Consider the following 23,332-nt stretch of genomic DNA (forward strand, 5'->3'; position numbering starts at 1 on the left):
TCTATCTATCTATCTATCTATCTATCTATCTATCTATCTATCTATCTATCTATCTATCTATCTGTCTGTCTGTCTGTCTGTCTGTCTATCTATCTATCTATCTATCTATCTATCTATCTATCTATCTATCTATCTATCTATCTATCTATCTATCTATCTATCTATTATATATATAAGCAATTTAATTTTTTCTTACTTTCTGTAATTCCGAATTCGTTTGTCAAAGCCATTGATCTAACAAACTCCATACACCGGAAGTTAAAATCATAGTCGTCTGTTGGTATTTCAATTGGGAAACAATTCCTTTAATCGAAAGAAATAGTCAAAGTTGAATGAAAATACTTTATTCTCAATACACATCACATTTATATCTTATTGAAACTGTAGAGTTGACAATTTCAGAGAATACAGTGTTATTGATTTATATTGGTGACTCTCTATTCTGTATATATCACCACATATATAAGATGATCTTGTGATTTCATTCACGTTACAGATGGAAGTATCATTGCCTGTTGTGTTTTTCAATGTAATAATTAAAATGCAAATAGTGTTTTTACCCAGAACAAATATTAAGCGAAATGAAGCTTTTCAGATTCGACACCTACAGGTGGCTAAAAGAAGCACTGGGTAGGTCCTGGTGCTATAAGAGCATGGAATGGTTTGCCTGAATCAGCCAGGATAATCAAAGACTTGGTGGACATTGATTAACATGCATGACTAGATTGATCTAGGGACAAGCGTTGGACATGCCATCTTTTTTGAAGTAACGTCTGTATTATATAAGACAAGAAATAAGACCCACGTGGAGAGCAAGCGTAAAGAAAAAAATCCTGGATCGGAGAATTAGAAAAAAAAGAGAGACCTATGTAAGCCCGGAATTTTTTGGCTGCACACTGGGCAGGTTATTCCAGCTGGAGTTAGTGTCATTGACCTTGCCTTATTTCTCTGACGCTGTTTTCTTGTCCTTAGGGATTTGGGCTCAAGTTTTCACAACGAGACGCCATAATGCTCTATCATGTGCTTCCGTCTTCCAGGTGGCAGGGTCAATACCATCAGAGAAGCCTTCAGGGTGTCACTGAAGCGCTTTCTTTGTCCACCTTTTGAAAGCTTCACTTTGTCTTAATTGGCAATAAAGGAGTCGTTTAGGGATGCAGGAGTCTTCCATTCTGTAGATGTGACCTAGATTGTGTGGATGCTTTGCAGGAACGATTTCAGAAGCAGGTATTTTTTCTTGCCATGTTTCTGAGGCATAGTGTGAAGGATGACAGCTCTAGAGAGCCCTAGCTTTGTGCTTGTGGTACTACCACGTCTATTCCAAACTAAGTTATTTTCGCCAAGTAACAAAATAAAGAAAATGTAGCCCTGTATCTACCTCTGGTTTATAAATGGAGGTGCCTCGCCTTTGTCTCCACAGCACTGAATAGCACCGTTAGGACCTAGAAGAAAAAAAAAAGTGGTAATGGTACGTAGTGGACATATTGGTTGGTCACTAAGTTGCTGAGAATATAAACTTCTAGGCTGTATTTGGGGTTTTCAATTATAAATACACTTATAGACTGTGGAAGATAGCTTCACATGCGAATTTATTTTAGTCGACTTGTGAAGTGCGAGACATGTTCACAAAATCAAGAATGCGTTCATCAGATTATCTAATTCTTACCAGTGGAGATTGGGATAGCTGAGAGGTCGTGAATGACCCACTGACCCCACTGCATGACCATCAAAGAGTTGCATGTATACTCCGCCTCACACGGGTGAAGATGAAGGCTGACATTTCTGGCACTAGGGAGAGGTAGCCCGTCTTTACCAAACTGCCTGGGCGCATCCACGCCTGTCGTGATGGACATAGAAAAGGAAAACAATGTGAATAATAAGAAAAATGTGGGTGCCAGAAAGAAAGAGCTAGAGAGAGCAAGAGAAAGAGAGAGAGAGAGAGAGAGCAAGAGAAAGCGAGAGAGAGAGAGAGAGAGAGAGAGAATGAAAGAAAAAGAAAGTAAGCTGTTTAATCTCATTGTAACACAAACAATACTTCATAAACTAAAAAGTATTTTAAAAAGGGGGGGGGGGTCGTTAAAATGTGGCCTCTTTAATGAAACTAAAACAAGAAAATAGAAAACAAAAACTTTAAATAAAAAAAAGCCTATATTAAGCATAGTTGTATCAATTAGTTTGGATCAGTCATGTAATTAAATTAGTAATAAATCTAGACTAACAATAAACAAGCATTTATAAATATAAAATAAAGGTAACGACCTGAACTTGAACTCATGGCTCAAGCTTTCTCAGGCTTCTCAAGCCCACACACTAACCACTCTGCTAGCGGAGAGCTTATGAACATGGAAGATTGTATAGTTATCTATTGTTTCTATAGTCTCGTCCTATTTTTCAGGTTTGTGTTCAAAAGACCCAGACACGACCAATTAAGGGGAGTAATTCAACTTATACCACTACTTCAGTCAAGTACAAGTTCTTTCCTTTTTTCAAGATACCAAATAAAATAATTAATTACTAATAGTTAATTAACTAATCGATTAATTTTTTCAAGTTGACTCTTGTCTTGTCAGGTAAAAGAAATGATTGTGTACAATTTCAGCTTGATTCGAGATTGAGTGTGTGAGAAATAAAGTGTATAAACCTTTTACCAGACAGACATACACACAGACAGAGTGATACAAGCTTTGTAAAAAGAAGAAAATGAGAGGGTGTTCCGGTCAGAATAAACTATATAAAAGCCTGGAACAAATCAACGGGTGTAGCCGGCAATATCACCAATGAAAAAAACTCTTCAAGCGAGAGTAGATGTTTAAACCTTATACTTTACACCAGTGAAGCCCAGACTACGTCCCGCCGAAATGTCGGCACAAAGTGCCGCGAATATTTTACATTACGCCTAGAAATTGTTGGATCGATGGGAACTTTTACCAAAAAGAGAAGAAAATGAGTCGATGGTAAAAGTAGCTACAATGCTGCTCAAATTTTAAGTAGAGAAATGAAGCCATTTTCCGACGCCTGAAAAATTTCAAATATCCCATTAACTAATGAAGCACTGTATCTACGGGTTTCTAATCAAATTGTTTCAGGTCAATTTCATTTTGTTTTTGTAGGCCTACATTTTCGTTCATGTGGCCCGCGACACGAGTGGCGAAAATTAAAATGCCCCTTAGGTCGAATTATGCTGGGCATCACTGCTTTACACCAATGTCATCTTACTGTCCAACTAGGATACAAAAACACATCTATAAATGCAAGCTCGCATACAGCAACATACGATGGTAGTTTACCGGCTTAACAGTTCAAAAGGTAGACGGATGAAATAGTTTGTCCAATGAACGTTTTCCTAACAATGATAAATGTCATTAAAATAGCAGATCAGAGAGACCAAAATGAAAAGGAATTTTAAAAAAACACATTTTTAAAGTATTTATTGTGCAATGCGCCCATAATTAATAAATAATTAATAAATAATTAATAGTAACCTTATAACTAAGTGCACGTTTACAAAACATATTCTTTACCAAATAGGTCAAGACATTCATTTTAAACAGCAAAACAAGACAAATACGTTTTTTTACCAACCATCGGCGTATTCTGGAGGTAACAACCTTGGTACGGCTGTGAAGGCGGCACCTAAGTTTCTGACATTGTTACACGTTCCGTCTATGCTTCTGTATTTTTGAGAGGTAGCGTTCCAGCACCACTGAAACAGAGATTAACGTTTGTTGCCTTTAGAAAGACATTTAAAACAATAATAAAACTTCCCAGAGGAAACTGATGTTAGAAACAAAGGTCTCACTTCACACAAATAATATTCATAATTCAACGTATTCACACAAAGACAAAAATCCAGAAAATTATGGAATTTTGTAGTATTTTCGTTAAAATTATTATTTATTTTTAATTTATTTCAAAAGTTCAAATCAATATTTTTTGTAAAGTAACGACATTAATACGATGTTCTTTTCTTTCATAGAATACAAGTGATTAGCCTTTAGATGCAAAATAATAAAGTAAATGACATGCTTCAAACTGGTTTAAATTTGCAAGATTTCAATATATGTAAGTTTTCTTATTGATCAGGGGCGGACTGGCTATATGGGCATTCGGGCTAATGCCCGGTGGGCCGGTAACCAAATAGACCGGTAGGGCCATCGAAAGGGCCGCATGGAGGCCACACTGGCACGTATTAAAGATTTTGTAAAATATTCTCTTATAAAAGGGGCCCTCTGAACGTCATGTTAAAAAAATCTTTTGCAGGCTCTACAGTCTAATACTAATTTAATATAACACATTTTCCGAAATAATGTAATAGCCTACATCCGTAGACAGTGCTATTAGTAGGCTTCAACCTTTTTAGGGCACTCACACATTTAGCGATGAAAAAGCAACAAAAGGCCTTCATATTTTTTTTATAAAGATATAGAGTTCACTGTATGCATGCGTACAGTTATCGATACATTTTTCAAACTTGACATAATGATTTTGATGACAGGTATAACTAGATGCCCATTATATGACATACAATTTGTGGGCCGCATAGTGTAGAAATGCCCGAACCAATTTTGACACCCAGTCCGCCCTTGTTATTGATCATATACTATTATAAATTATATTTATGATTCTTATTTCGTATTTAAGATCAGTCATTTTGTTAATGTGAAGTTCTATAGGGACATCCATGTAAGAACTTATCGTGTCTTATTTGTAGCATTCTGTAACAAATTACATTTCTATAATTAAGTTTGACTGTCTTGACAATGGATGAAATATAATGTAAATTGTTTAAAAAAAATTAATCAATCATAATATTAGTTGTACTAGTGTTCTTACTTAATTTAATTAAACTATTTAAAATTTAATTGACTCGTACTAACCCTTTCTACAAAGGGCGTTGTGTACGCCATTAGAAAGAATATCTGCCCCCAACTCTACTGGGGGAGCTTGTAACTCTTTTCCTGATCCCCTTACTAAATTGGAGGGGAAACTATTGCTTCTCTAGCACCTTCTTCAGAAAGAAGTTTGTTTCCTGCATACACTCATTTAAAAAAATTATCTAATAAAAACGGACTAGATTTATGACTATTTATTACGCAAATTTTGAAACAAAGGGCAAATTTTAATGCAAAATAAAACTGGAAAGTTGTGCTGTTATTATCTGTATTTACGTATCTTTTCTGTTTCGTTAAGTACAGCACTCCTCGGGTTCCAATCTCGCTTAGGGATCGCGAACGAAATTTTGCTGCATTTAGGGAGCGCCACTGGTAAAAGTTTTAGAAGCACTGATTTACGCTGCCTAAAAGCTATCAACTTCCAAGACTATAGTATTGTGACCCCGTAGGTCTAAGTGTAAACTTTGAATACATAAGAGGTGGTGAAGTGTTCATACCCTGTACCATCGCCGGACGAATCTGTAACCTTGACCTTGAAATCTCCCTGCAGACATGGCTGCGTGAGTTGATGCCAGAGTGTAGAATTCAGGAGGAGGTTGAACTACAGGGGCTATAATCAAACTTTCAACTGCAATATTGGACAAATGCAGTTTAAGTCTAGGTATCTAATATGAAAATTAGTAGCCCAGAAGGCCTAATGTAGCTGGTGTTTAAAATATAAGAAAAATCTCAGGTTCAAATTACAGAATATTGGAGTCGGTAAAATAAGTTTTTGTTTGTTTGGTATACTAATGTTTGTAAGTAGTTTAGTTCCGTGTTAAAAAACAACAACATATGTTTCAATCATATCAATGCGAAATCATTGCAATACGAACAGAAGTGACAAATGAAAGAGAGAGAGAGAGAGATTAGGGAAGAAAAGATATTTTTCCCACCACTGTCCACTGTCTATCATTCTTCACTGTTTATAACGAAACTGTCATTAGTGACGATGCTGCCATACTTAGTGTACTAAAGACACTGGCGGATCCAGGGGGGGGCGGTAGGGGCGATCGGACGAACTTTAGTATAGGATTCACACAATTGGTATACGAATTTATTACTTATGTTAAAAATATATACTAATTATTTATTTTTCAACCTATTTTTAGATTATTTCGCCCCCCCCCCACTCTAGTATGTTGGCCGATTTGGTAGGGTCGGGAGCGGGCGATGGTATCAATCCCGCCCCCCCCCTACACTTTCGAGTGGGGGGGCGGTCCAAATTGTTTGTAGAAATCACAGCTTGCTAACAAAATCAATTAAATATCTATATTTTTAAAACTTGTTATTGATATTTTAACCGATCTTTATATTATGTCGTTCCCTGTTGGCCGATTGGTGGGGGGGGGGGGGGGGCGAATACATCTACTGCCTTTCCCACCTAAACCCTTTGAGTGGGGGGGGCGGTCCGTTTTAATGGAGAAATCATAGTCTGTGAACAAAATTAGTTGAATTAATATATAAATTGTATATTATGTCGCTCCCTTTCTGGTATCTTGGCCGATTCGGTGGGGTGAGGGGGGGGGGGGCGATTGCATGTACTGCCATCCCCACTCTAGCCCTCTGAGTGCTGGGGGGGGGGCGGTCCTATTTTTGTGGAGAATCATAGTTTGTGAACAAAATTAGTTGAACATCTATATAATATAAACTACGTATTGATATGTGACCCATTGTATATTATGTCGTACCACACTCTAATCTCAAATTGTATCATTAGTAAATGAAAAAGGGTTGTACCAGGTGGGAGGGGCGATCGCATTTCCCCAATCGGACAAATCAATACTTTTTTTTTTTTTTTTTGTATTATAGTTAAGAAATTACAGAATTTAAAAAAATCTGTCACTAATATAATTTATATATACTATAAATTAAATTCTTATATCGAGTCGCCCCATACCTATTCTTTAATGCCCAATGCAATCTTTAGCAGAAATTATTAAAGGAGCGAGGATTAATCGTTTTCACTCTACCGCCCCTCCCATTTCCAGACAGAGTTTATGTAATTTCACATGAATTTATCATAATTATTTTAAGAAAGACTATGCATTGGAAAAGTTAAAATTCAAACGAAAATTTTCAGTATAAAAGTCATGATTGAGATGAGTTCTAAACTCAAATAACGATTTCATAGTCGCCTTTTCCCAACCTTTACTCAATCTGATATTTTTCTAGTTAAATAAATTTGGGACTATAGCTCACAATTTAAACATATATTTCCTTAAATACTATTTATCAAAAAATTTTTTTTTCGGCGGCGATCCTCAAAGCAAAAATCTAAATATGTGGGGTATCCTATCTTTTCAAGGAACAAATCAGTTTTATTTGCAATGTATTATGGGCCTATACATTTCTATTAGAATATTTTTCAAGTACAACATTATTCGAAAGGTCCTTTTTAATAGTATGAATAATGAGCTTTAGGTCAGGAGAATGCGTTTCTGCAGTGAAGAATGAAAGAAAACGCTTTTGGCGTCGGGGCTTCGCCCCGAAATCCATTGATGAATAATGAGCTGCAGATGTCAGGAGAATACGTTTCTACAGTGAAAAAAGCAAGAAAACGCTTTTGTCGTCAGGGCTTCGCCCCTACTCCATTGGTGAATAATGAGCTGTAGATGTCAGGAGAATGAAGTCTGAGGCAAGTGATGGTTTGAAGACCCTTCCCTCCCGGCTACGCCCATGTGTTATATTATAGGTGTAAGCCTAATTCTCTACAAAATATATAAAGTTTGATAATGCATCGAAAACTGAATGTATGCATTCATAGGATTACATAATGTATTCTATTTATACATGTATGTAGTCTGAAAACTATAAAGAATACAATAGCCGCCTAATGAGTTTGAAGCTTTTTGGTATTACATACTGACGTTTCTTCAAAAAATAAAATTGTTACGTCTTACGCATTTCATGTGTCAATCTAGTCATGCATATTGATCTGTGACTTAAATATGCTAAATCATTGGTTTTCCTGGCTGACTCAGGCAACCCATTCCATTAAAAGATAAGAGAAAGATGAACGGTTAGAGAGGCACTTACTTAATGTGAAAAGCTCTTGCTTCCTCCTAGTACATTCTCAAAAAACGCGATTTGTATATGAATATACCATGACCCATTATTTAAAATATAAATCTCCTTTCATTAAATATCGGATGTGACAGCGCTATATAAATTATTGTAATAATTTTCATCATTAATGACTTCATACTAAGCATACGTTTGCCACTAATTATAATAGGATAAAAATTGATTGGGATCTAGATTTATTAAAAATAAACAAAAAGAAACTTACTTTTTCTTTTAAAATCGCAGAAAGTAAAGCTTTATACCCATATTGAGCTGGGAATATATTGGGTGGTTTGCAATTTCGCGGCTGTGTGTATGTGTTAAAGTTAATTTCTATTAAGTATTGTTAAAGAGCTAATTGTCTTTTTTTTTCTGCATTATATCAATGTTATCTAACTTAACCTCTCTCAATCCCTCTTTTTGGTTAAATTTCATTGGAACCATTAAAAACGGGGGAGGGAAGGAGCAAAAAAAATGGGAGTGACATCAAAGGCCCATGCCGACCAGCAAAATTATTAGGCCAAATACAGCCTCGAAGACATCAAAGCAGTCCATGCCGCTTGTGCATAGCAGAAAGTACGGTCCAACGTTTTGCAAATGATAACACGTACAGTGTATAGTGTATTTTTTTTTAAATATTCTTGTTGAATTTCAAACAAAATTAATTGTAATAAGAATTTAAAAAAAAAACAACAACAAGAAAACGTTTTCGGGCATTCGTATCTTGCTGCTGTCAATTTTTTTTTTTTTAAAGTTGTCTACATTGAAATTTTTTTTTCTTTGTTCGCGACCAGACCGGCCCATTTGGTACCGGCCCACCGGACATTTGCCCGTTTGCCCATATAGCCAGTCCGCCCCTGTGTGCTACTCTTACAAATACTTTATCTACTTCTTCCACATAGATATATCTTGTTCTATTAACGGAAGAGTTTACAAATTTTGAGCTTAACTTCCCAAACTTTATCATATAACTTTTAGAATAAACAGCTTATCAACTTAACAGCTTCCTATATTCTGTACACCCGATACACTAAAGGGTTATTCTAATTATAATTAATTGCCTTATATGAAAGTATTTAATAGAAAACTTCGTGTTAACAGAAACTGTATATCTGGGTAAAGTTTAATCTTTTGGAAATAAAGTTCTGAAATGAAATTTCATGGATAAAGTTTAGGGGGGAAGTATAAAGCATAGGGTGAAGTATTAAGTATAGGGGGGAGTGATATATATACCTATATAAGGTCTACTTGTGATAGTTTTAACACTAAACATAATGAGCTATCCACTTTAATAGAAAAATGATACACATTTTGATATGTTTATTGTTATTTTTGTTTATAGATATCCATTGATCAAATAGACAACGATTTTGTCTGCACAAGATGCGGGAAAATATGCATGTCACCACTGGGTTTGCGTAGTCATGTGACACACTGCACTCATCCTTAATCTTCGGAATCGAAGACATATTCATTATTATTTATTATTATCCATTGATCAATACAAAAGCTTTTATAACATTAAAGCTGAATAGCTCATTAAAATAAAAATATTGTGCCTCTTTTATTGGAAAATACTATTATAATTTATTAAACTTTGAGAAGTTCGAAAAACATCACAAGTAAAAATCGCATTTCTAACAGGATTTAAACCCGATTAGCTGTTTCGGCTTGAAAAGATCCAGTTCTGGGTTCTTTCGTTACTCAGTCTCAAAGTCTCTGAATCTCGCAACTCTACTTACAATAGACCAACATTTTATTTTGAGATGTCTCCATACCTCCCACTTCTTTCTTCAACTAAATATCTATTTATATTTTAATTTTTTTTTTGGAATTTAGCGTTGCTTATTGTAAATTTGTATATTTTGTGAATATTAATTTATTCTAATGTTAAAAAGCATACAATTGATTGATCTGAGCACAAGTAAAGAACGTATACTAGTACTAGATACTATTCCACTAATAATGAAGTATTCTTCTAGTAAGGGATAACTCTTATACCTGGATATACTACGCTAATTTACAAGAAAACAAGGTTACAAAGACAGTTTGTGTGGAAACACAAACTCAAAATCGGCCCCCGAAGTGGTCCACCCAGGCAGGTAAAAAGGCAGGTTTCAATATTTTCAGAAATGAAATTCTATCAAAGGCAAATGACAGAGAAGAAAGGAGAAAGAAGGTTGACAGATCCTGTGTGGTGCCCCAAGGATCCGGCACACCAAGGGATAAGTGAAAGTGAATGTGAAGTTAGATGTGAACCTGGCCTAATTGATGTCTTATAATGAATCTAATTGATCTAATTGTTTTGTAAATGTTCAATCTCTTATTCATAGCCTCGAGAAAAAAAAATTCCGTAAAAAAAAAAAAAAGTTCATTTAGTTCTGTATTCCACGTTTAATGTGAGAGCTATTGTCTACGTGATTATACAAAAAACTACTTATAAATTGTTATTTTAAATTATGTCCAACTTATTTGCATAGTAAATAGATTTTTTCTCCTTAATAAAAGTTAACATTTGTTTGTAATTGTTGTATTTAGTGTAACAGAACTTACATAACATAGCAATACAATTGTAAAAAAAAATATCTTTTTTGACCGAAAATCTAAAAACATTTGCATAAGTGTGTTAAAAAAATAGTACATTGTTATCTTCCTTACAAAAGGCCTCCAGTGTTTGTTACTATTAATAGTGAATAGCTGTAAAAATGGTGTATTTTATGAAAAAACAGCTTGCATAATTGATTTAAAAAATTAGATTTTTTGCTTTCAGTAAAGAAAAAAGAAGCCGTTGCATCAGAACTTTGAATGATCTAAAATATCATAATGTCCGATTTTTATTTTCTTTTTTAGTTTCTGAGATCTAAACGGAACGGACGGACAGACGGACAAACAGGCCACACAAAACTAATAGCTTCTTTTCCCCTTTCTGGAGCCGCTAAAAAACCAGCAACATTGAAGTTGTAAAGTTTAGTTCTGAGCATAACATTACCTGAATTTGGTTGAATAATATTCTGTAGTATAGTTATCGTTAAAAATACACATGTCAGTTGAAGCAGTACAGCCATTTCTTTGGAGATATTTCAGAATCTATTTTTAAAAGAATTTCACAATAAGCTTGTCCCTAGCACTTTTGAAATGCATTTAAAAAATACTATTTTATGACTTTGAGGCTGTACAAACTAATATAATGTTCTTGTTCTGATCTTATGTAACTTTAAATGAAGACCTATCAAGTTAAATCAAAACTAAGAAGTCATCTACATAGTCGAACAGTAGGAGTAAGTGAATCGTCGCATCACTCTATGTCAGTGTGTGTGTGTTATCGACTCAATTGTCGAGGTGAACATGTACATTTGCCAATGATGTTGCTCAAACAGAATTAAGACTGTACTTTGAGGTGAGCCAACGTATGTGTGTTTGTGTGAGTGGATGTGTGCACGGAATATTTTATAGCCATCATCAAACTGACATTTATTAATCACGGCCCCTTTTCTCCTTTCCTTTAACGTTCTTTAACACAGATTATTGCCCTTGTTTTCAGTTTAATCGCATGGGGTAGAAGGGACGAGAAGGCTTCTTCTAATATAGTATTTTGTTTGGCCATATAAATGAGTTAGTAAATTATTTGTGAGATTAAATAATATATTTGGTTGTGATATTTAGTTTCTGCTATCATATCCTATATTTCGTACATTATGTAATTTTAGAATATTCTATTCCGTAACAATGTATAGGCTCCCATTTCAAGTGGCTTTTAATGTACAAAGCTTAATGCTTATAATATATTTCCATTAATTATCATCAAATTATTATGCTCAATACTAGGCTGCTAGAAGATAAAGTATGGGCGGAAGTGTACACAGAGAATAAGGAGATTTATGTGAAAAAGTAGGTTTTGAGATTTGTAGTTATAATTATGATCTTTTGTTAGGCCCAATGTTCTTTATTCTATATGTACTTTCATTCAAAGAAACTCTATTTTTTTATAATAAATTCTCTCTTTCTCTCTCTCTCTCTCTCACTCACTCTCTCTCTCTGTATATATATATATATTTGGATGACAATGTAACATAAAAACTACTAAATAAATGCACTATTTGAATGCGCTACTGAATGCAGTACTGAATGCACTACTGAATGCGCTACTGAATGCACTACTGAATGCACAACTGAATGCGCTACTGAATGCGCTACTGAATGCACTATTAAATGCATGCGCTACTGAATGCACTACTATGCACGTTTGAAGTATACACGCTACTTTGATAGAAGTTTCCAAGTGCAAAGCCAATATGAAGATTATTGATGATCTATCCGCTCGTAAATAAACGTACCTACAGCGTTACATTACAAGGCTTTCAAATTGTGTTGACATTGATGCTCATGTTAACATGACGTAACTCAGGGCAACAGCCCACAAAATCTTGTCAAACGTTCTGTACCTTCACAGGCTGATGGTCTAAACGTTTCAATTTCACTCCATAAATGAGTTCTTTACGACTTCTATATACAAGCTGGACATAAAGAAGAAAATCAGATCTTGACGCATGTGCGTTCTTACAGCTTACACAATTTTAAAAATCTTTCATTGATTGAAAATTATGGCTGGTAAAAGCCATTTTTCATTGCATCAGAAGGTGAATAAAAATAGAAGCCCAAACCAAACAATTTAATGATGCTTAATGTCTAATCAGATCTAAACAGATGACCTTTACATCATCTGCCCTATAGATCACAAGGTCTGAAAGGGGAACTTTACTTTTTTACTTTAATGTCCAATCAAGACAATGTAGGCCTAATGGTATTAGGAGGAGAATCAAAACAAATGATCTTATAGATTACAGACGTTACTTTAAACAAAGAAGATAATTACGTCATACGCATTTCATGTGTCAATCTAGTCAGGTATGTTAATCAATGACTTAAACTCTGCTTAGTCGTTGGTTTTCCTGGTTGATTCAGGCAGTCAGGCAGCCCATTCCATTCTCTAATGGCACTAGGGAAGAAGGAGCATTTGAATGAATCGATTCTAGCGTATGGAATAAGAAATGTGCCTCTATCTTTGTGTCTTTCTGAGTATTTCACTAGATTGTTTTTTTTTTTCAATTTTAAATTTATGGTTCATTGTCTTATGTATTATAGCTACTTTAACTTTTATTCTTCTGTCCTGAAGTGTCTCTAATTCTTGTGATTTTACTAATGATATTACTCTAATCAAATTTGAATTTTCGATGTTATCCATTTGTTATAAATGTCACCGATTTATTAGCGGCCTCCGAAAGGGAAAAAGACGCTATTAGTTTTGTGTGGAATGTCTGTCCGTCCGTCTGCCCGTCCGTCCCGTTTAGATCTCGTAAGCTAGAAAAGATAGTGAAAATCCGATATCATAATATTTTAGACCATTCAAAGTTGTGATGCAACGGCTACTTTTTTTCTTTTCTGAAAGCGACATATCTAATTTTTTAAATCACTTAAGCAAACAGTTTTTTCATAAAATACACCACTTTTACAACTATTCAAAATTAATAGTAACAAACACGGGAGGCTGTTTATTAGGGGACATCAACTGTATACAACATGTTTAACACATTTATGCAAACGGTTGCAGATTTTTTGTCCAAAAAATATTTTTTTCTATATTTTTATTGTTAAGTTATGTAAGTTCTTTTATACTAAGTACTATTAGTGATGGGAACTAAACTAAATTTTTTTAGTTAAACTAAAACTAAGTTTGAACTAAAAAAAAGTAATTAAACTTTTAGTTAACCACAAATTGAAAAAATTAGTTAAACTAAACTAAAAAACTTTAGTTAAACTTTTACTAACTATTTTGACCTTTTTTAAGGACGAAACAGCCAAACATGAAAATATAAAGCACAACCAATCTCTTTAGCAAAATGTTTGTGCACATGAGAAAATATTTAAATGTCTTTATGGGATATATGTAGATCTTAATAGAATCACTAGAATGATACTACTATAGTGAGAAATTAGAAGTAATTGTCGAAGTTCTAATATAAGTATTATAAGTTACCTTTTAGAAGTAATGCTAAAACTGCATGTTGACTCTCTAACTAACTCTAGATTCTAGAATATTCTGGATCTAATATCTTCTACAAACAAAATGATCAGAAATATAATCTGGATCTAGAATTAGATCTAGCTACTAGACCTAGACCTAGATCAAATAATTAATATTTTAATCTAAAAATAATCTAAGAAATACTAGTTACTACTACTACTAGATCTAAAATCTAGATAGAGTCTAGTCTAGTAGATATCTTAGTAACTCTAGATCTAGAGATTTTAGATTATTATAATTATGACTATAACTAGGTATGGGTATTTAGATCTATATAAATATACTCTAGTAGATAATACTAGGTAGATCTAGAATCTTGTCTAGATTTAGTTAATTTAGTATTAGATCTAGTATAGTGACGACTATTATTAGTATTATAGATCTATCATCTATGCATCTTAATAGGTCTTAGTATAATAAGTAATCTAGATAGATCTATATAATATCAAGATCTAATCTAGACTCTAATTCTAGAATAGTTACATATTATAGTTATAGACAAGAATCTCTAAACTAATGGATCTTGTCTAATAAAGTAAAGTAATATAGATTTCATTATTAATAGATCTATTCTATATATTATTGACTTATAATTTTAAATGTACATCTAGATCTAAGACTAGATCTATTAAGAGTTAGACTCTACTTAAGACTAAAATAATTAAATATATAGACTATTATGACTATTGATCTAATAGTAGTATAAGTATTCAGTAGTAATAGACTAAACTAATAATACTAATAATAAATAATAGACTTAGACGTCACTTGACTCTAACTCTAGATCTAGTAAAAAGTTTTTAAAGAGTACACATTTCTTTTAGATCTATAGTTGTTAATTATGATCTAGGTTCACAGTCAGCAATAAACAAACAACAACCATTAGTGTCATGGCGGAGAATGATACTTTATTATATTGAACGCGTGCACCTTTGCGCACCATATCAACATCCCCTTTTCTTTAAAAAAAAATTAAAAAAAAAATAAAACATTTCGGGGAGTATCATAGAAAAAAAATAAAACAACAACAACATAAACAACTAAACGTAACATACATGTATACGCTTCAATCAATATGAAACATATCACATTTAAAAATCAACATTCAATAGTTCATTAAGACACATAGTCATTGAATCTTGTCGGTTTCTTCAACTGATCCCTTGGTCGCAGGGAATGATGAGTTGATGAGTGGCGAACGTGTTGATCCTGAGTTCTATTGTCCTGTATGTTGTTATCAGTATCGGGAAATATATCTTCTTCTGTTTCTCTGTTCGGGTTAATATGCACTCTGTTTCTTTGGTACACTGCACCATTGTCACCTCGAATAATGTAAGCTCTCTGATTGACTTGAGACTGGATTCTTCCACGTCTCCATGTAGGGTCATTAGGAGATTGGAAATAGACCATCTGTCCAGTTTTCAGCTGACCTAAATTTCTTGACCTCTTATCATAAGATGTTTTTACACTCATCTGACGTTTTTCTTTCCTTCTCATAATGTTCTCTTGACATGTAGAAATCTTAATGTTACTCCTTTTGTTTGGTATCAGTGTTCGAGTCATCCGACCAAAAAACATCTGAACTGGGCTTAGATTTGTGTCTTGCCTTGGAGTATTTCTAAATTCCAGAAGAGCTTCATAAGCATCTGACTTTGATTCTCTAGATTTGTTCATTATGTTCTTCAAAATTTTAACTGCTGACTCAGCTTTTCCATTGGATTGATGGTGTCCTGGAGAAGATTTCAAATGAGTCACTCCCCATTCCATCATAAATTTGGAAAAATATTCCGATGTGAACTGAGGTCCGCTATCAGATATACAAACTTTGGGCACCCCATATCTTGCAAATAAAACTTTCAGTTTCTTTATAATTGCGTGTGTTGTTGTCAACTGCATGTTTTCTACCTCTATGAAATTTGAATAATAGTCCACTATGGCTAGATATTGTTGGTCACACATTTGAAATAAATCAATTCCAATCTTGTCCCACGGATTAGAACCTATTTCGTGATGTATTAATTCTTCTCTCTGGTTTGCTGGTTTATTTTTCTGACAAATGTAGCATGAGTTGGCTATTTCCTGTATTCGAGCTGATAATCCAGGCCAGAAAACTGTTTCTTTTGCTCTTCTTTTCATTGAGTCTACTCCCAGATGTGCTGCATGGAGTTTTTCTTCTATTTCCTTGCGAAGTGATATCGGTATGATTATTTGTTCTCCTTTCAACAGGAGTCCGTCTTCGTATGTTAACATGTCTCTTAGTGAAAAATATTGTTTGAGTTCAGGTAAACTATTATGTTTGTCTGGCCATCCATTTAGGATATACTGAATAAGTGTTTGCATTGTTCTATCTTTCTCTGTCTCGATTCTGACTTTCTCCAGCACTGCATCTGGTATTGCCAGTCCCACTGTATTGACACAAACATCAGGGATATCACTCTTTTCCTCTGATGGGTCTCTACTCAAAGTATCAGCTATGAACAAATTTTTGCCTTTGACATATTGAAACTGGATATCGTAACGATAAAGACGCATCATTAGACTTTGTAGCCTTCTCGGAGCAGAACTGAGTGGTTTTTGAAGGATGTTTTCCAGTGGTTTATGGTCATTCTGAACTATAACTGTCCTGCCATACGTATACTGGTCAAAACGTTCCAAACCAACAACCACTGCTAACAATTCTTTTTCAATCTGTGCCCATCTTTTCTGAGTATCAGTTAATGATCTAGAAGCATATGCTATTGGACTGCCATCTTGTAATAACGCTGCTCCTAACCCATTTTGGCTACTATCTGCTTGTAATGTAAGCTCTTTGTTAGGGTCAAAATATATCAATGTGCCATGAGTCGATATTTTCTGTTTTATCTTGTTGAAAGCTCGTGTGCATTGATCAGACCAAACAAATGGTGTGTTCTTTCTGATCAACTCTGTTATGGGCTGTAAATCTGTCGACAAATCTGGAACAAATCTTGCAAGATATTGAACCATGCCACAGAATCTTCGGACCGATGAGATATCTTTTGGAGCATTCAAACTCAAAATCGCAGATACTTTGTTCGGGTCTGGTTTTATTCCTGCTTCTGTAATAATATGACCCAGAAAGTTAATCTCAGCTGTTCTAAAAACAGACTTTTCATGGTTCAGTTTAATCTTCTTTTCTTGACATCTCTTCATCAGCTCTCTTAGGTTAATATCATGATTTCTGAGTGCTTCTTCTTTCGTTCTTCCTCTTCCTACCACTATAATATCATCAACGTAATTGAAACAGCCTTTCAGTCCTTCTAGTGCTAGATTTAATCGTCTCTGAAAAATTTCTGAACTCACTTTCAGTCCAAATGGTAATCGTTTCCATTTGTATCTACCAAAAGGGGTTATCATTGCTGTCAAATTAGATGACGCTGTGTCTAGTCTGACATGCCAGAAAGCTTCTTGCACATCCAATTTGCTGAATATTTTGGCATCGTTCAAATCTGCCAATATGTCATCTAAAGTAGCAAGATTATAGAATTCCCTTAGTAAAACTTTATTCAGGGCTTGTGGATCTATGCAGATCCTAATTTTTCCATTAGCTTTTTCCACAATTGCCATCTGACTCACCCACTCTGTAGGCTCTATCACTGGTTCTATGATTCCTCTCTGCACTAGGGTCTTTAACTCCTCCTTAACTCTTTCTTGTAAAGCAATAGGGATCTTTCTACACGGCAGAACCTTGGGCTTAATGCTGCTATCAATCTTTAAAGACACTTCTCCTAAGTCACCCTAATCACCAGTAAACTTTGGACTATAGTCTTCTTCTTGGTTATTCACTACTGATGCTATGAACCTATCTTTATTGACTTTGATTAACTTCATTCTTGTTAAAGTTTCATGACCTAGAAGGCATGCTAGATTATTTGGTACAACTATATATTCCACCTCAAATGTTTCGTTAGTTTTCTCATTTCTCGTCGTTAGAGTGGCTTTCCCTATGGGTCTCATTTCAGTCTTATTCCACATTAGTAATCTTTGCGTTGCCTTTTCTATCTGATTCTTATTTACGTATTTTTCCTGGATGGTATTTACATCAGCTCCACTATCCATTTGAAACCTTACACGGTGACCATTTACTGTCATAACTGCTGTCATCCTTTTCGTTTTGTGGTTCTCCAAAGACATCACCCATTCATTTTTTACCATCATGATATCATCTCTTGTGTCCGACTGTAGCTGTCTTTCATCGTTAGACATATCATCTGACACCTGCTGAATTTTCTTTTTGCACATCACAGCAAAATGATGTCTCCCCTTGCATGCTAGGCACATTTTACCCCATGCAGGGCACTTTTCTTTAATGTATTCGTGAATCCTTCCACAATACCTGCATTTACCTTTCTGAATGTTTGTTCTTGAAGGTGTTGATACTTTCTCAATGATTGGAGGGTCGGCTTGTATTTGTCTCAGCTGTTTGTTGGCGGTCTCGTATGCTCTGCAAATATCTCTGCACCTTTCCAATGTGAGACTACTATCTTGTAGCAATTTCATTTTGAGGCATTCATGTCTAATACCAAGAACTACTCTGTCTCTAATCAAGCTATCTTCCAGGCGTTCAAAACAACATGTTTTTGCTAGTCTTCTCAAATTTGTTATGTACTTTTCAATGTCCTCGCCTTCTTGCTGTTCACGCGTATTGAACACATAGCGCTCATAAGTTTCATTCGTTTTTCCAATGCAAAAACTTTCAAATTTGTTCACTATTTCTTCCATCTTTCTTTCTTTTCCCTTCTCAATTTCAAGACCATCATATATGTCCATCGCTTTTGTTCCTATAATTGTTAGAAAGGAGGCCACTCTGACCTCCTCTGATTCTTCCGACAATTTAATGGCTAACTCATAGTTTCGCCAGCTCCGGTGAAACTTTTGCCAATTAGCGGCCATGTTTCCTTCTACCTCGAGCGGCTCGGGTACAGGAAGGAAATTTCTAGCTGCCATTGCACGGCGTAGCCTTGAATTGTTGTCTATTTATTATTGCAAACAATTAACCTTTATATACTGATTAATGATTACCTCTGATCATTAATACACCGCTGCCACCATGTTAATTATGATCTAGGTTCACAGTCAGCAATAAACAAACAACAACCATTAGTGTCATGGCGGAGAATGATACTTTATTATATTGAACGCGTGCACCTTTGCGCACCATATCAACAATAGTAAAGCAAAATTCTTTGCCTGCAGCTATACAGGAACTCACTGATGTTTAATAAAAAGCAGCAAAATGTAGATCTATAGAATCAGGATTTATCAAGCAGTGAAACTTGCTAGAAAAATAATGAACACGTGTATTTTTTCGAAAAGGCGGGAATAGCGACCATTATAGGGTAAAGGTCAAAAGGCTATCTAGTGACCTGTGCACCCTCTTGTTTATTCTCCTCTCTATTTTCCATCATATATATTCTCCAAATTAGATAGATCTAAATATTTATTGGTATGTATGTTAAAAAAGTTTGTAAAATTTGTAATTAAACTTTTTAGTTTGTAACTAAAAAAAAATAATTAAACTAGGATTTTAACTAAACTTTTATTTTTTAATTAAACTTTGGCCTTAACTAATTTTTTTTAGTTAAACTAAAAGTTAGCAACTTTTTAGTTAACTTTTGCCCATCACTAAGTACTATAATTACACAAAAAAAATGTTTACTATTATTTTTTAAAGAGAAAATATCTATTTAGTATGCATATAAGTTGGACAAAATTAAAAACAACAATTTATAAGTATTTTTTCATATTATCACGTGACCTGTAGTGCCATAATGATTATATAGAACACTTCAAGAAAGGAGATTTTTTTTTTTTTTTTTAAGAAATGTTTTTTTTTCTTGAGGAATAAGACATTGACCCTTTACAAAACAATTAGATCAATTAGATATTCATTATAAGACATCAGTTAGGCCAGGTACATATTAAACTTCACATTCATTTTCACCTATCCTTTGGTCTTCTGGGCCGCTGGGGCACCACACAAGAACGTTTAACCTTTTGTCTTCATTCTTCATTGTTATTTGTCTTTGATAGAATTTCATTCTGATAATACTGAAACCTGCCTTTGTACTTGCCTGAGTGTACCACTTCGGGGGCCTATTTTCAGTTTGTGTTTCAACACAAACTGTCTTCGTAACCTTGTTTTATATTTGTTCTAGTTTCTTAATGTTACCTTGAGTTGAGGGATCACTATCTATGCAAACATGTAAATTTTACTATCTCTGTAAAAATGAAAATGTTAGTACCTATGTAGAAATGAAAATTTTAGTACGTATGTAAAAATGTTAATTTTAGTAGGCCTACCTATGTGACAATGTACATTGTAGTAGGCCTACCTATGTAAAAAATTAAATTTTAGTACCTATGCAAACATGTAAATTTTAGTACTTATGTACAAATGTAAATTTTAGTATCTATGTGAACATATAGATTTTAGTAACTATGTAAAAATTTTAATTTTAGTACCTAAGTAAACATGCAAATTTTAGTACCTATGTAGTAATGAAAGTTGTAGTATCCATGGAAACATTTAAACTTGAGTATCATTGTCAACATGTAAATAATTAGTATCTATGGAAACAGCATCCTCCTGGGTAACGTCACGAGAAAAGGAAACACAAAATGAAAGATCCGCTTGTTGAACAAAATGTTGGCTTTTACTTCGTGTGGACCGAGAAGATGAGATAACTCTGGATGTAACTAATATCCCAATGCTACCTCTACATATTGCGAATATTAAGAGTAAACTTATTGTGCATATCAAAAGTAACAGAAAGTTGATTCATGTTATTGTACCACCATATAATAACAAAGTATTAACAATTTTGAAACTATGCAACATACTGTAATATATATATAATAGTTCATTTTCTTTTCGACTTCTATGCATTATTTGGTTATAGGGGATACTAAATGTGTTATTTGGTTATAGGGCCTACTAAATGTGTTATTTGGTTATAGGGCCTACTAAATGTGTTATTTGGTTATAGGGCCTACTCAATGTGTTATTTGGTTATAGGGCCTACTAAATGTGTTATTTGGTTATAGGGCCTACTAAATGTGTTATTTGGTTATAGGGCCTACTAAATGTGTTATTTGGTTATAGGGCCTACTAAATGTGTTATTTGGTTATAGGGCCTACTCAATGTGTTATTTGGTTATAGGGCCTACTAAATGTGTTATTTGGTTATAGGGCCTACTCAATGTGTTATTTGGTTATAGGGCCTACTAAATGTGTTATTTGGTTATAGGGCCTACTAAATGTGTTATTTGGTTATAGGGCCTACTCAATGTGTTATTTGGTTATAGGGCCTACTCAATGTGTTATTTGGTTATAGGGCCTACTAAATGTGTTATTTGGTTATAGGGCCTACTCAATGTGTTATTTGGTTATAGGGCCTACTAAATGTGTTATTTGGTTATAGGGCCTACTCAATGTGTTATTTGGTTATAGGGCCTACTCAATGTGTTATTTGGTTATAGGGCCTACTAAATGTGTTATTTGGTTATAGGGCCTACTAAATGTGTTATTTGGTTATAGGGCCTACTCAATGTGTTATTTGGTTATAGGGCCTACTCAATGTGTTATTTGGTTATAGGGCCTACTCAATGTGTTATTTGGTTATAGGGCCTACTAAATGTGTTATTTGGTTATAGGGCCTACTAAATGTGTTATTTGGTTATAGGGCCTACTCAATGTGTTATTTGGTTATAGGGCCTACTCAATGTGTTATTTGGTTATAGGGCCTACTAAATGTGTTATTTGGTTATAGGGCCTACTAAATGTGTTATTTGGTTATAGGGCCTACTCAATGTGTTATTTGGTTATAGGGCCTACTCAATGTGTTATTTGGTTATAGGGCCTACTAAATGTGTTATTTGGTTATAGGGCCTACTCAATGTGTTATTTGGTTATAGGGCCTACTCAATGTGTTATATGGTTATAGGGCCTACTCAATGTGTTATTTGGTTATAGGGCCTACTAAATGTGTTATTTGGTTATAGGGCCTACTAAATGTGTTATTTGGTTATAGGGCCTACTAAATGTGTTATTTGGTTATAGGGCCTACTAAATGTGTTATTTGGTTATAGGGCCTACTCAATGTGTTATTTGGTTATAGGGCCTACTAAATGTGTTATTTGGTTATAGGGCCTACTAAATGTGTTATTTGGTTATAGGGCCTACTAAATGTGTTATTTGGTTATAGGGCCTACTAAATGTGTTATTTGGTTATAGGGCCTACACAATGTGTTATTTGGTTATAGGGCCTACTAAATGTGTTATTTGGTTATAGGGCCTACTAAATGTGTTATTTGGTTATAGGGCCTACTAAATGTGTTATTTGGTTATAGGGCCTACTAAATGTGTTATTTGGTTATAGGGCCTACTAAATGTGTTATTTGGTTATAGGGCCTACTAAATGTGTTATACAAACACATCAGAATCTTTTTGCATTAGATGCCATAAAATACTTTTATTTGTTAAATTTAAATGTCAATAATATTAACATACAACAGTTTTCGTCTAACGCTGAAAAGAAAATCAAAGGGGAGTCACTCTCTCGGGTCCGACCTTATCAAAAGATTGTACATAAACATAACGACACGAAATTTTGCGCCAATAACAGTATCTCTCCAGAAAACGTCTTCAATAAAAGCTGTGTTATGGGACGCACGTTATAAAATAGAATAAAATCTGTGCGCCTTAGGGGTCAGCTGCGTACATCGTTTTCTGAATGCCAGTGCAACCTTTGTGTTTAATGCCTCGCACCTTCACTCGATGGGTCACCCTTCTGTGTTTTCAAGGGCTCAACACAGCTTTAAAAATATATTGAACTTGCATTTTCGAACCTTTTATGGCTTCTCAGGAGCACAATATTGTTTTATGCGTTTAAACGTTTTTTCAGAACAGAAAGGAAAGGAAGCGTTTGAAATAGAAAATGTGGAGCGATCTTCCGACGGGTTCGAGATGGCTTTAGGAAAACCTATACATAGAGCGAAGATGTAGAGTCACATCGCGTCACATTCCTTCACAACTTCATAAGTACAAGAGGACAAGGCCGGATTTAAGGGAGGGCAGGTGGGGCTACAGTCCCGGGGACTCGACAACAAAAAAGGGGCCTCCACAGAAGTCATAAACTTTTGCATTTTTCTAACGATTTTTTTCGCATTTTTACGGCTGGCCAAAATGTCGTGATTCAGAAGTGTACGATTGTAGCATGCTCGGAATATTTACGTC

The 23,332-nt window shown here is 34.5% G+C and overlaps 1 protein-coding gene across 1 annotated transcript in view; it reads right to left on the reverse strand.

Annotated features, from left to right (window-relative positions):
* Positions 1–11,368, reverse strand: part of LOC106052049 (peroxidase-like) — a 28,967-nt gene extending 17,599 nt beyond the window's left edge. Inside the window, exons 1-6 of the mRNA XM_056027894.1 lie at positions 10,984–11,368; positions 5,387–5,517; positions 3,580–3,700; positions 1,664–1,834; positions 1,376–1,439; positions 197–303 (exon numbers count right to left, since the gene is read on the reverse strand). Coding sequence (XP_055883869.1) covers positions 197–303; positions 1,376–1,439; positions 1,664–1,834; positions 3,580–3,700; positions 5,387–5,517; positions 10,984–11,059 — 670 coding nt within the window. The 5' untranslated portion in view covers positions 11,060–11,368. The remainder of the gene's footprint in view (positions 1–196; positions 304–1,375; positions 1,440–1,663; positions 1,835–3,579; positions 3,701–5,386; positions 5,518–10,983) is intronic.
* Between the last annotated feature and the right edge of the window lie 11,964 nt (positions 11,369–23,332).

Source organism: Biomphalaria glabrata, chromosome 4 (genome assembly GCF_947242115.1).
Source record: "Biomphalaria glabrata chromosome 4, xgBioGlab47.1, whole genome shotgun sequence".
In the NCBI taxonomy this organism is placed as follows: Eukaryota; Metazoa; Mollusca; class Gastropoda; family Planorbidae; genus Biomphalaria; species Biomphalaria glabrata.